Source organism: Lissotriton vulgaris, chromosome 1_1 (assembly GCF_964263255.1).
Source record: "Lissotriton vulgaris chromosome 1_1, aLisVul1.2, whole genome shotgun sequence".
In the NCBI taxonomy this organism is placed as follows: Eukaryota; Metazoa; Chordata; class Amphibia; order Caudata; family Salamandridae; genus Lissotriton; species Lissotriton vulgaris.
Window position 1 is genome coordinate 2,109,096,426 of NC_141685.1, and position 14,920 is coordinate 2,109,111,345.

Sequence of the window (14,920 nt, forward strand, 5' to 3'; positions counted from 1 at the left end):
CTGTGTTAGACCTCACCAGCCCTGAGGTTAGAACTAAACCCAATTGGTTAAAACCCAAAGATGGTTTTTACAAATGCTCCTCATGCCGGGCTTGCAAGTTCGGGGTAAGCACAACAGAATACAGTACTCCATTCAGTCCTACACCACATAAGATAATGGGAGACTATAACTGCAAAACTGAGTTTGCAGTATACGTTCTCACCTGTACCTGTGGACTTAATTACATCGGAAGTACAAAGCTACAGGTACATGAGAGAATACTTCAACACCTACGTGCCATCCTACATAGCGATCCCAATTATCCGGTGGCACGCCATTTCAAACAAGTTCACAGTAACAACTTATCTTGTTTGAAATACTATGTGGTATCAGCAGTCCCCAAACCACGCAGAGGGGGGAACAGAGAAGCTTTGCTTAGGAGATTGGAAACGAAATTTATCCTTAACTTCGATAGCAAATGCCCAAATGGTCTGAATAACACCGAAGATATGTACACATGCTTGTAATTATGTATTCTGATTGCTGCCCTGAATGATAAGATACACACTGTACAACTTTTGAGTTTGTTTTCTGCTTAATCGGGATATTGTTATCCGATTTTTTGATTGTGTTTGTATTGTCAATTTCGTGGTCAATACAGAAATGTTGAATGTTCTTTGACATACGAATTATGACGATTGTTTAGTGTTTACCTCACTTTTTCACACTATGGTAGAGACATTGTATTATGTCATATCTCAGTTGAGGTCCGGTTGAAAGATGCATCTTTATCTTTCAACCATTTTTAACATGTTTTGCACGTAACACATCATTTGCACAGGGTATATATTTGTAGAAAAATCCGGGAAGCAGCTTTACTATGCACTTATCCTTTTGTATATCCCCTTTTTCAACTAAAGTCACAAATCAGTTTATAGCTATATGCATTTATGCAGCTATTATGAATTTTTGCACTCTTCTATGTGTATTTGGATTTATCCAGGAATGTTTGAAAAATTGCCAAAATGAAATTTTTCGCTTTGAAATTATATTGTAATTTCAGAAAAAGCTTTTATGACGTTATAATGCAGTACGACAAATTTCCAATATATATAATGATGTATTTGGAAACGGTGTTAAGGTCATGTAAAAATGATTTATGGCATGAAGGGATAGCTAAATTACGTTGATTGTGTACGAATCATGTAGTCTATTTGCTATGTCCATCGTTTTCTTTCCTGAACACGTGACCTTGGTGGGAAGGGCATATTATTTAAAAATGGCTTTAACCACATACAGCCTTTATGTGAACAAGGGCGCCTGAGCCCGAAACGCGTCATCTGTTGACTGCTTCTAGGTTAAAATAAAACATCTTGCCTGAGAAAAGAAGCGGTTCGTGTCTCTTTCTTCGCCGCTGAGGCTTTGGTGGAGGTGGAAGGAAAAACCTGTTTGCGATATGTATGTATATATATATATATATATATATATATATATATATATATATATATATATATATATATATATATATATATATATACACATACATACACATATATATATATACACATATACATATATATACACATACACACAAACAACCAGCTCCCACAGAGGGATATATGGAAGGAGACACGTACTCTGGGCAGTAAAGGTACGGCATCTGTTTTAATAGATCAGATCCGCCTCAATCACAAAATTAAAAGGGAGAGAGGCGTTTCGGCTTGATCCAAGCCTTTGTTAATTTGAACTGCCATTTCAGCCTGGCAAATAAACCTTTAAAGCCCCCCCCTAATGTAGGTCTTAAAGCCCATATGGCAGTTATATGGCAGTTATGGTATCTTAAAAATAATATAAATATATATATATATATTGTATATGTCCTCTTAGTGAAAAAACTCCAGTGTCATTTTTTCCTTCTGGCAAAGCTGGCTCTCCCATAGGTTAGCACACGTTTACAATATTCCATTTAATAAGCACTAAAATCAGTTTGAGAGTAGCTATGGATCATTAATATAACCTGTTGGCTTCGTTTTATTGATGATTTGTTTATTGTATGGAATGGTTCTGAGGAGAGTGTTTTAAATTTCATACATGAAATCAATGAAAATGATCTTAATTTGCATTTTACCTCTGATGTAAGCAGGGAATCGGTGACATTTTTAGATGTACATGTTTTTATATCTAATAACATTCTTACCAGTACCCTTTTTAGGAAACCGACGGCAGGTAACACTCTTTTACATGCAACGAGTGCCCATCCCCAACATTTAATCAAATCCATACCTTACGGTGAGATGCTACGCATCCGCCGTATTTGCAGCAATAATGATGACATGATTGTTAAGCAACATGAAAGCTTTTTGAGATTTGTGGACAGGGGCTACAGTGCCAAAATACTGAATACTGCCATAAGGAAATCCAGGCTTAAAAATAGAGGTGATCTGTTGACATACAATGAGAAATCAAAGACAGTGCAATGTAACAAAGCCAATGAAGTCAGACTAGTACTGACATTCTCCAAGCAGGAAAAGGAAATCAGGAGTATAGTCAGAAGAAACTGGCACTTTGTCAAAGATGATCCCACAATTGGAGATGTGATGCCCCCAAACCCTTCAATAACTTATCGCAAAGGCTTAAGTATGGGCTCCATTCTCTCAAAAAATAGTGAGGAACATATAGGGAAAGAACCGTGGCGACCTACTAGTAGGGGCTTCTTTCTACAAGTGCCTGGCATGTAAGGCTTGTCAACATGGTGTCAATACCAAAAAAGACACTACAGTAATTCCTAGAATTACCAGGGAGATAAAACAGCATCTTACCTGTAGAACTGAATATTGTGTGTATATATTGGAATGTGATTGTAAACTCAGATACATTGGTAGCAGTAAATTACAAATCCACAAGCGCATTTTACAGCACCTCCGCGCCATTGTTAACAAAGACCAGAGTTACTCGGTGGCTAGACACTTTGAGGCATGTCACAACAGTAGGCCTCAGTGTCTTAAATACTTTGCCATAGAATCTATTCCGTTAACAAAAAGAGGAGGCGATAGAGAGGCATGTATGCGCAGGCTGGAAACCAAATATATTCTTGAGTTCAATTCCAAGTGGCCAGGAGGTCTTAACACCACGGAGGACCTCCACACATACCTATGACCTGCCTGAACAAATGCCAGATTGCAGCCATAAAGTAAACATCACCTGAACTATAGTAAAGGAGGAGTCGGATTATGCTTTGCACTTTTTGCACATGTGTATTTATATTTTGATATCCTGTGTAATATGTATAAAATAGTGTGATGTGTATATATATGAATGGACTGATTTTAGCCGTCTTTTAAAATATTGGGGTAGCTTTTTATCCTAATGTTTTTTATGATAGCTGATTTTAGTCATGTCACCGATTCCCTTTTTTATAGATTAGTTTTATGGTGAGGTTTTTACTATATTTGCTTCATTGGTACTGTATGATCTTTTCTAGTCTTGAATCAAATTAGTATAATTCTTGTTGAAAATTGTTAAATTTTCCCCTCCCTATACCATTTCATTTCCTCGTAATCCCTTAGAACCAGTCACTTTATTCTTACTGCACTTTTTTGACACAATGTCACTTTATTGAAAATTATACTAAATTGACACGAAGTCACTTTATGTTGATGCCACATATCATTTATGGCAAATAGCTTGTGCAATAATGTAGTTGAAGTTGAGAATGCATTCATAAAGCTAAACAATACCAATTGGTATTGTTACCTCCTTATCCAAATACTTAGTGGCTGGAAAAATGTCCAATATGGACACATCTTTTGTTGTATCGTCCTTTTAGATAAATTTTATTCTTTTTGGATCTTCTTTTTCTCTATCATTATGTAATAATAGAGATTTTTATTTTTTGTATTATGATTTAATACACGTTGGTGAGCATTGATTATGCACTATAGTTATTAATTAATTGATGGACAAGGCTGAAACAATCCTTTCTGTGTAAAAAGTCCTTTTTTCGGGGAGTTAAAAGCATTCATGCTGTTATTTTAATGTTTGAAAAGTTAAAACATATCCCCGTAGGTGAACAGAGAATTGTAAATGTATCTCCAAAAAATGCAGGATTAACTTATGTATTTATACAGTTAACAACTACCATTTGTAATGGTAAGGATAAGAGAGAAAAAATATATATGTATTTATACATGTAGTATTTTGTTTATGTCCATCATTTGAACATGTGACTGCACGATATCACTTTAAAAAGGGCAAAAGCAATCTGTAACGCCATGTGACCAAGGCCGCTGGGACGGCCGAAACGCGTTATGACAACCTGTCTAATGGCTGAATAAAAGAAAGAATGCTGAAAAAAGACGGTCCTTGCCTCGTGTTTCGCTAGGGAAGCATCGCTGCTGCGAGGTATTTGCAGATATATATATATATATGTATATATATATATACATACATACACATATATATATACACATATACATATATATATACACATACACACAAACAACCAGCTCCCACAGAGAGATATATGGAAGGAGACACGGACTCTGGGCAGTAAAGGTACGGCATCTGTTTTAATAGATCAGATCCGCCTCAATCACAAAATTAAAAGGGAGAGAGGCGTTTCGGCTTGATCCAAGCCTTTGTTAATTTGAACTGCCATTTCAGCCTGGCAAATAAACCTTTAAAGCCCCCCCTAATGTAGGTCTTAAAGCCCATATGGCAGTTATGGTATCTTAAAAATAATATAAATATATATATATTGTATATGTCCTCTTAGTGAAAAAACTCCAGTGTCATTTTTTCCTTCTGGCAAAGCTGGCTCTCCCATAGGTTAGCACACGTTTACAATATTCCATTTAATAAGCGCTAAAATCAGTTTGAGAGTAGCTATGGATCATTAACTCATTTAAATAGTAATTAATGGTCAAGTAAGATTTTACATTACTATTTTGGAAATGGTACTTTAAAAAAGTTATAAATGTCCTGCCTAAAACCAAAAGGGTGTCCTGGCAAATTTCAGCGTGAGATGTGAATTGCTGGCAGAAAGTTGACAGATGGCTCTTTGGTGTGGGGAGGCAGGCTCCTCCCTTGACATGATGGCCTGACTGTGTGTCCAGTCGCTTACGAAGCTTCAGAGGATGATTACTTTGTCACTGGCAGATGAAGCACATACTTAGACCTGCCTCTCCTTTGTGTCTCTTGTCAGGCTGGGTCCCAACCTAGGGGGAGGGGAGGAATTGACCAATACTGCTTTGGGGCTGGACAAAGGGGTGTCCTCTAACCTACAGACTGGCAATGGGCATAAATATAAACCCCACAGATTTCTCCTCAAGACCCTCCTGTGCTTTCCTGCTATCTGAAGAACTTGAATGAAGACTAGACTTGCTTACCTTGAACCCAGGTCACATATGTGACTCCAGGGGTTTGTTGGCTGACCTCCTGTTTGAGCTACAGGGACACAACAAGCTTCCAGAAGGCTCTCTCCATACAATTGCCAAGCTGACCAGTTCCAAATGGACCTGCCTGGACCCTGCCGCTAGCCTCTTCTGAAGTTGTCCTAACCTCCAAGTGGTGTAGAGCATACTTTTTCTGTTCCAAACCTGCAAGACATGAGACTTAGAAGCATTTTGCCAGCTTTCTGCCTGGAGAACATACAATGACTAGGGTCGCCGTCAAAGCTGCAGCTGTCAACATCGAATCTCCTGTCATTTTCAACTTTATTCTTTACCCCTCTAAAGAAAATCCGACTTACTTAAAAGTTTCTTAGTCGAAACGTAAGAGGCTTCACTAGGATCGACCATGAGCAGCATCCGATCAATGTCCAGGCCTTCTTGTACTTTGCTCGCTCTGAACATTCCCACCTTGTGCGATGACCATGCTTAGACCCCACTGTTCGGCAACCAGCTGTCGTCGAGTCCAGCTTTGGATCCAGCTTGCAGTTTGCCCCAGTGAAGATTCGACAACGACCACTTTTTCTCCATAAAAGTTTCTAAGTCAGATGGTGAACATGTTACCAGAATTATCCTGGTCACTGTACCCGACCTGAGCTCCATCTAAGTCGGCCTTAACTTTTTAATTTGACCCAGTCTACTCCAACCAGATACTTGCAGTTGGTGCTTTTTGGTTCTATTTTTAATTCAAAGTTTAAAAATGTATATCTCTTGCTGAACTAATTAGAATTTTGTTGATAGTTTAAATTCTCTTCCAAAGGGATCCTACATCAATAGTCGTAAGCACTGATTATTCCCGGCGAAGCGCGGGAACCCCTGAAATAATAAAAAAAATATATGAAAACCTATATATACGACTATATATCATTTTTTCAATATATCAATGCAGGCCCTTTAGAATAGAGGCTAATCAATGCAATAATAAATAATTGTTTTCGCAATCACATACTACATAGTATAGACCACAGGAGGACAAGCATTACTCAAACTCTTTAAATGAGCAAAATTAACACCAAACTGCAAAAGAGCCTGCATTATTAGCCTATAGGCTGCATTGAAAACCAGTATCCTAGAAAAAAAAGCAATTGCAACACAGAAACTGGCAACATGCCTTTAAGGCAGTCATGACCCCTAGCTTCCCATCATGCCTCAGGGGTGAGAGTTAGGTCAGTTGTTCTTTCCGTCTCCTTCAGTCAGGACTTGGAAGTCACAGCTCGGACTTTTTGACATTTTTGTCAAATATTCCTTTCTTTAATAGTGGTTTTCTACTTTTCACTCAACGTCTTATTGGTCTTAGAATGAGGTTCAATCACTTTTTTAATAGAAAGTGCCAGCATTGTAAAAAAACTGTCCAGAAGAACTCTCAAGGAGAGAGAAAGAATATGTCTTTATGGCCTCTTTGAGAGGAAGAAATCTACATCAAGAGGTAGGTCTTCGGTGAGACATAATAAAAAGAGTCTTGGTCGACGTCGAGAAGTAAAATCCTGATCTGTTCACCATCGGTGTCGGGATCAGCATCGAATTTACCAGCGGTGAAGAAACAGATGTCATCGAGACCTCTGCAGTCAACGGTGCTGGTGCACCAATCGACGCCCAGACCGAAGATGACAGTTTAGACGTTGAGTCAACAGGTAATGAACCCTCCGTTGGCATCAACCAGGCGACGCGCAGCGTCGAGGAGCAGGTCTCAGTCAACGTTCGAAGTCAAGTCATAAGACTCCGTCGGGGTATTCTCTTGGGCGTTCGGCGTTGAGGCAGAAAACTCCGTCATCCTCTTCCCATAGACGGTCCACGTCGAGACACAGGCCTCTGTCAGCATCGTCACACAGGCGCTTGACATCGGGGCACAGGACTCCATTGACAACATCACACATGCATTCGTCGTTGAGGCAAAAGACTCCGTCGGCGCCACGTCATGGCTGCTCGACGTTGAAACAAAAGATTCCATCTTCGTCAACTCAAGGCCGCTCGACGTCGAGACGAACACCTCCGTCATCGTCAACCCGGCAACGATTGATGTTAAGGCACAGATCGGTCTCCAGAGGGCGGTCGACGTCCGGGACACACCGCTCGGCGTCAAGACATCGGTCTCCGTCGTCACCATGTCCAGTAAGCATTTCTCCGTCACCTTCACCGAAGTCAAGAGCAAAATCACCAGTGGTGGTTCAGGACGTAGTGACTCCGCCTTCAACGTTGAGGCATTCTCATCATTCAACGTCGACCTATTGCACAAGTTCCAGGCGCATGTCTTCATCAACCTCAAGGTCACCGGAAGTGATTGTTTCGACGTCAAGCAGCCCTGCGTCTTCACCTGTAGGCCCACGCTCGCGTTCTGAGGCCTCTGCACAAGGAGAGGCAGAAAACGACATCTGTTTACCTCTCTCCTAGGTGGATGTTACCTCTGTATCACTGGCAGAATACTGAAACATCAGCACAAGGCCCTCAAGAATATGCAAGTCCTCTACACAGATCTCCCCTGGCCTGGCTGGTACAGGCAGTAGATCCCTTTCCTACTACTCCATCGAGGGGTAGAGATCATACACGTACCCTGGCAACCTCTCCAAGAAGGACATCTACATCTAGGAGTCATCGGAGAAGGCTCAGGTCACCGACTCGTCCTCCCTCTTCTACCCAATCTTCAAAGAGGGACTACTCTCCGACCCTTACAGACGGTCCTCCTTCGAGGATCTCCCCGGTGGACGACATCAGTACTTCTCAAGACATCCTGGTCAGAGAGGGGCAGCGAAGTTGAACATCGCTATGCCTACCGCTCAGAGTTCATCCTCAGTGATTTTTGAGACTCTACATCAAAGATCAGCAGCCAGGCCATTGCTACCCTTGGTACCGGGTCTCCTCCAGCCGGTTATGGAAACTTTTCTTACACCGGCAACGCTCAAACCCCACCAGCGAGGATCTTGAAAAAGTATAGACCTCCAGGAGAGGATCCATTATTTCTTCAATCCGACCCACCTCCTGACTCTGTAATAATTGCGGCTGTGAAAAAGACACACGCAGTAGCATCATCATCAACAGTTTCTCCAGATAAGGAGAGCAGAGCGCAGGACTCGTGGGGAAGGAAAGTCTGCGGCACGTCGGCCTCCATGTTGAAGGTCTCCAGCGTTTCGGGTCTATAAAGGCGTTACGATAGGTCTTTGTGGGACTCACTTCAAAGGTTCACAGAAAAATTACCCAAAGAAGACCGCAGGGGCACGTCGGCCTCCATGTTGAAGGTCTCCAGCGTTTCGGGTCTATAAAGGCGTTACGATAGGTCTTTGTGGGACTCACTTCAAAGGTTCACAGAAAAATTACCCAAAGAAGACCGCAGGGACTTTGAGGAGGTATTGCAGGATGGAAGCTTGGTGGCAAATCAAGTTATCAGCGCCGCAGCTGATGGAGCGACATTGTCTGCGCACGCTTATGCTCACCGAATCTGTGCCAGATGTTTATCCTGGCTCTGACTAACTGCTTAAACCTGATGCTCGGTCACAAATTCTCAACCTCCCTTTCTCTGGATCCTCCTTGTTTGGCACTCACACAGATGAGATGTCCAGAATAAAGACTGAACTACATACCCTAAAGGCAGTAGGGCTTGAGGAAAAGGAGGAGTTCAGGCGCCGATACAGGCCATACGATCGGCAGCCCTTCCATCAGAGGGTTCAAACCCCTCAGTGGCAGAGGCACCAACATCAGCAGAGCGAATCAAGATCCCACTATCAGGGATGTCGTGCTCCCAGAGGGAGAGGAGCCCCTTGTCAATCTGCTTGCTCAGCAAAAACTCCTTCAAAGCAATGAATGCTCACTTCCCCCACCGCCGTTTTCCACTCCAGTGGGGGAAGTATAGCCAACCATCTGCAAGAGTGGCACAATATCACAAGAGACCAATGGGTATTAAGTACGCTGCAGAGTGGGTACTCTCTACGTTTCCGGAATCAGCCTCCCTAAGTCCCTCCTGTAAAAACTACGTTTCCTCAGATGCAGGTACTGCAGAAAGAAGCATCCACCCTCCTGCGAAAATCAAACATCGAGGAAGTTCCCATTTCGCTGCGTGGTAGAGGGGTATACTCATGGTACTTCCTTGTGAAGAAAAAAGCTCGGAAATCAGAGTACAGACCTATCCTAGATCTTCGTGTTGTCAACAAATCTATCAGGAAATAGAAGTTTCGCATGTTGGCTCTCCATCAAATATATCCCCATCTCCAGCAAGGCGATTGGAGGTATTCGCTGGATCTGCAGGATACATACTTTCACTTCCCAATCAATCCACATCCCAGAAAGTTCCTGTGTTTTCTGGTGGGATCGATCCATTATCAGTTCAAGGTACTACCCTTTGGGCTGAAGTCGGCTCCTCAAGTATTTACAAAGTGCATGGCGGTAGTAGTAGCTGCTCTATGGTGCAAAGGTATCTTTGTTTACCCTTATCTCAACGACTGGCTTCTGAAAGGTCCTTCTCCCCAGAGCACAAGGGCCCACTATCAACAATGTCTAGACATTTGCCAAAGGTTAGGTCTCCACGTCAACTTCGAGAAATCGACTCCGCACCCCACACAGAAAATCCACTATCTGGGTGCAACAATAGACTCCTCAATAGGAAAAGTGTTTCCTTCAGAGAAGAGACTGTTATCTATCACTCTGAAAGGCAAGCAGATTCTGCGCAGCAATTCTCCTTCAGTCTGTCGGGCTTCCTCTCTCCTGGGGTCGATGGCATCCTGCATATTTCTTGTACCCAACACCAGGTTAAGGATGCGTCCTTTACAGCAGGATATGGAGGATTAGTGGGACCAACGAACGACTCAATGGGAAGACGGGATACATCTGTCAAAAGCAGCCAGAGTATCAATTCCTTTGTGGATTCGACAGGAGAATCTGTTGGTGGGAGTCCCGTTCCATCAACGTCCTCAGATACAATCGCTAATCACAGATGCTTCCCTCCAGGGTTGGGGAGCACACATGGAATCCCTCCAGACTCCAGGTAAATGGTTGAAAAAAGAACGATTGTACCACAACATCATGCTGGTTCTATGAGCGGTACATTTAGGCCTCAAGGTTTGTCTCCCATCCATTCAGACCAGCTCCATTCTAGTTCAGACAGACAACACGACCACCATGTACTTTTTGAACAAAAATGGAGGGACTCGATCATAGTATCTATCTCTGACAGCCCAAGCTCTCTGGCATTGGCTCCTGAAAAGGAATCTGTCAATTACAGCAATACACCTGTGGGGGGTAGCAGAACACACAAGCAGACGCTCTCAGTCGTCACTTCGTGACCCAGCAGGACTGGGTTCTAAACAATGAAGTCTTCGAAGAAATCTTCAAAGAATGGGGTAGGCCAAGCGTCGACCTTTTCGCGGACGAAACAAACAAAAAATGCTGCGACTTCACCTCAAAGTTCCATTGACCAGGGTCGAGAGGGAATGCCCTTTCGATCAACTGTTCAGGAAGCTTTGTGTACGCTTTTCCTCCCCTTCCTCTTATCCCGAATGTTGTGACCAAGCTCTCCCACTCTAAGGCGAGGATGATTCTGATCACTGTGGTCTGGCCACAGCAGTGGTGGTACCCGGACCTTCTACACCTATAACAATGCCCACACAAGAGATTGCTGTGCAGATCGGACTTACTGTCCAAGATGAACAGGAGTGTTCATCACCCCCACCTTCTGTCACTAAATTTGGCAGCATGGCTCCTGAGGTCCTCCAATATGGTCATTTACGACTCCCTCAGGACTGCATGACCATCTTGAAAGAAGCAAGAAGGCCTTCCACAAGACACTCTTATGCTTGTAAATGGAAGCATTTCTATATGTGGTGTGTGCAAAATAATTACGACCCTTCCAAGGGGCAGGAGGATGTGATTCTACCTTACCTACTTCACTTAGCTGGGGCAGGTCTAAAATTCTCTTCTATAAAAGTGCACCTGGCTGCCATTACAGCATACTGGCGGTCCCCTTCTCAGGTTTCTTTCTTTCAGATGCAGGTAGTGAAGGATTTCTTACAAGGGTTAAAGAAGGTCTATCCTCCTATTCGACCTCTTTCACCTCCCTGGGAGCTGAATCTGGTTCTATCTAAACTGATGGTTCCCCCATTTGAACCTATCCACAAGGCAACACTCCAGCACTTTACTTGGAACGAAGCCTTTTGGTGTCGATTACTTCTGCTTGCAGGGTGTGCGAGATCCAGGCTCTCTGCTCGAAAGAACCTTACACAGTCTTTCATCTCAATAGAGTTGTTTTGAGAACCCACCCCTCCTTCCTTCGAAGGTGGCATCGGAGTTCCATGTCAACCAATCCATCTTGTTACCTACATATTTCCTTATCCCTCTACACCTGCTGAAACATGCCTTCATTCTTTAGACCTGAAAAGGATGTTGAAATTCTACTTAAGACAGTTCTAAGCCAATTAGGAAATCTGATTAACTGTTCAATAATTACGGGTCGATCAGGTCGGGCTTTCCAGCCTCCAAGCGTTCCATCTCCAGGTGGATAGTGTCCTGTATCAAACTGGCTTATCAATTAGCACAAAAGCCCTTTGGTCTAGGCCCAAGGCTCATTCCACTAGAGGAAAGGCAGCTACAGCAGCTATTCTCAACAATGTACCGATCTCTGAGATCTGCAAGGCAGCCACTTGGAGATTGATACATACATTTACGAGACATTATTGTCTTGATTCAGACACCAGAGAGGACACTCAAGTGGGCCAGGCCTCCTTGAGAATATTGTTCTAAAGGTGAATGGAATTGATTTGTTTATTTGGTCTTTTCTTCTTATTTGCCCAGAGGCGGAGGATGGGCTTTGATGCTTATGACTATAGATGAGGAGCTCCTGGAAGAGAAGGATAAGTTACTTACCTGTAATCCTAGTTCTCTTCCAGGGATATCCTCATCAGGTCATGAGTAACCCACCTGCCTCTCCAGGCAAATGAGACTTCTGTTCTTCACATTTTTGTACCCTAGCCTTCGGGTCTTCGAAAAGAACCACTGACCTAACTGTCACTTCTAAGGCATGATGGGAAGCTGGGGGTCATGACTGCCTTAAATGCACGGTGCCAGTTTTTCTGTTGCCATTGCTTCCATTTTCTATGATACTGGTTTTCAATGCAGCCTGTAAGCTAACATTGCAGGCACTTTTGCAGTTTGGTGTTAATTCTGCTCATTAAAAGATTTCAAGTAATGCTTGTCCTGCTGTGGTCTATACTATGTAGTATGTGATTGCAAAAACAATTATTTATTATTGCGTTGATTAGCCTCTTTTCTAAAAAAATATATATGTATATATTGAGCAGAACTCTTCTTCTTTTAAATTTCCCTCGCAGGACGCCAATGAAGAGCACGGACCACAGTTCTTTAGGAATACCTTCAGTTTATTTAATCCTTTGCACAAACAGAAGGGGCAGCCATGACACGTTTCGTCCCTAGCTTGGGACTTGATCACATGACACCATACCACCTATTACAATCATTTAAATAGCACACCACTTTTTTTACTTTTTTTGACTTCTCTTTTTTCAACTTTTTTTCTTTATCAAACAAACAAGTGTGCACAAAGGTTTGTGGAACACCTACACCTCCTAAAGTGCTAGTAACAGTGCTAAAGTGCTTCCAGTGATTTAAAATGACATTGAAATAAATGTTTTGTAATACTGTTGCATGTTTTTCATTTCAAATACAATGAGTCAATTATACACTTGTATTCAGTTCAGCGAATACACCATCAGCAACAAACTCTATTGGTCCAGACCAGTGTTTTATTATTAAGGCATAAATGCATTGGCACATCGAGTGTTGTTGTCTAGTTTTTTTTATATATATATATATATATATATATATATATATATATATATATATATATATCTGTATATATAAGTTTTCATATATATTTTTTATTATTTCCGGGGTCCCCGCGCATGGGCGGGAATATTCAGTGGTTATGACTTTGATGAGGATACCCCAGGAAGAGAACTTGGATTACAGGTAAGTAACTTATCCTTCAGACCATAAAAGATCATATCTACAGTTCTACTTATTGAATTTTTGTCGTTTTGGTGTTTAAATATTCTCTAATTTTCTAAATTGGTTTGGAATTTTATATGCTGTGGTTTCACTTTATTATGATTTGAGTGGTGCATAATGACTTTAAACACACAAAAGACGGTGGGAGAATACTTGAAATAAGTCTAACTACTGGCAATCACTTGGGGTAGCGTTCCAACCCATTGTTCTTTTTCCCTCCATGCCACCTCGAATCACACCCAGACATATGCAAATCAGTCTGGACCCTGCTCCAATAGCATAGTCCGGCCCGAACTGTCAAACCTGGTCCTTTCTGAACCGAAACACAATCATACTAAGATTAATTTCACCAGGTTTGGTGCTCTTCCTTTGGGTGTAGCTTGGCTCCAGTGTCACAGTGAGCAAGGGACCTATATCTAGGCATACCCTTGGCTACTTTAGGCTTTACATCAAACACACAAAAGGTGATGGAGGAATTCTTGTAATGTATCTAACTACTGGCAATCGCTGAAGTTATCATTCCAACCCATTGTTCTTTTGCCGACTATGGGCCCAGCCATATGCAAATTAGTCTTGACCCTGCTCCTATACGATCAGTCCAGGCCCTCCCTGAACCGGAACACAAACAACCCATTTGGGCAAAATAATGGGGGGTTGGAAATCTACCCTGAGCGATTGCCAGAGCTGAAAATTACTGCAAGTGTCCTCCCATCTCCTTTTGTGTGTCTAAGTGGCAAATTGTATGCCTAGATGTGGGACCTTTGCTTACTGTGCCACTGGAACCAAGCTTCACATGACTGAAGAGCCCCAATTGGGGCCGAGCCAGTCTTGAGTTGCTTCTGTTCCAATTCGAGAGGACCCAGCTTGGCAGTTTGGCTGGACTGTTCCTGTTGGAGCAGAGCCAAAACTGATTTGCATACGACTGGGTCTTATATGAGGCCGGTGGGCAAAATAACAATGGGTGGGAATGCTACCCTGAATAATTGCCAATGGTTGGATTGCAAGCTCACACCCATCACCTTTTGTGTGTTTGTCAGCATAAATAATGTACACATTGCCTCTAATCTAAGCCTGACTGCTCTGTACCAAGCTACCACAGGATTGGGCCTAGGTTTATTTAGTGACTTTAGTGGTTCACCCTGACAAGATTTTGATTATTATAGGTGAGTACTCACCCCCTCAGCTAATACTTCAGTTTCTTACATTTCTAAAACTTTGAATAAACCGTTCAATACTGTTCACTTTTTACACTTTGGTTTACTAACTTAAATGATTCTAATTGTATTTTGCAGCTTATTATTTTGGACAAAAACTCCAATGAATATAAAGAAGTAGAAGGCCTCTTCGGAAAAACTCTGAATAGTGACCGCATTTTAAATATTCGGCGAATACAAAACCTCGATTTGTGGGAATTTTTTTGCAGGTAATATTTCAAAAATTGTCAGAAAATAGAACATTGACTTTTTCTTAAAAAAATAATTATACACACA

At 42.1% G+C, this 14,920-nt stretch overlaps 1 protein-coding gene across 4 annotated transcripts in view; it reads left to right on the top strand.

The window, feature by feature from the left end:
- Nucleotides 1–14,920, top strand: part of PARP11 (poly(ADP-ribose) polymerase family member 11) — a 123,661-nt gene that overhangs the window by 34,461 nt on the left and 74,280 nt on the right. For all 4 annotated transcript variants that reach the window (XM_086921441.1, XM_086921449.1, XM_086921467.1 and 1 more), the window contains exon 7: nt 14,723–14,853. In XM_086921441.1, the coding sequence (XP_086777567.1) occupies nt 14,723–14,853 (131 nt within the window). The remainder of the gene's footprint in view (nt 1–14,722; nt 14,854–14,920) is intronic.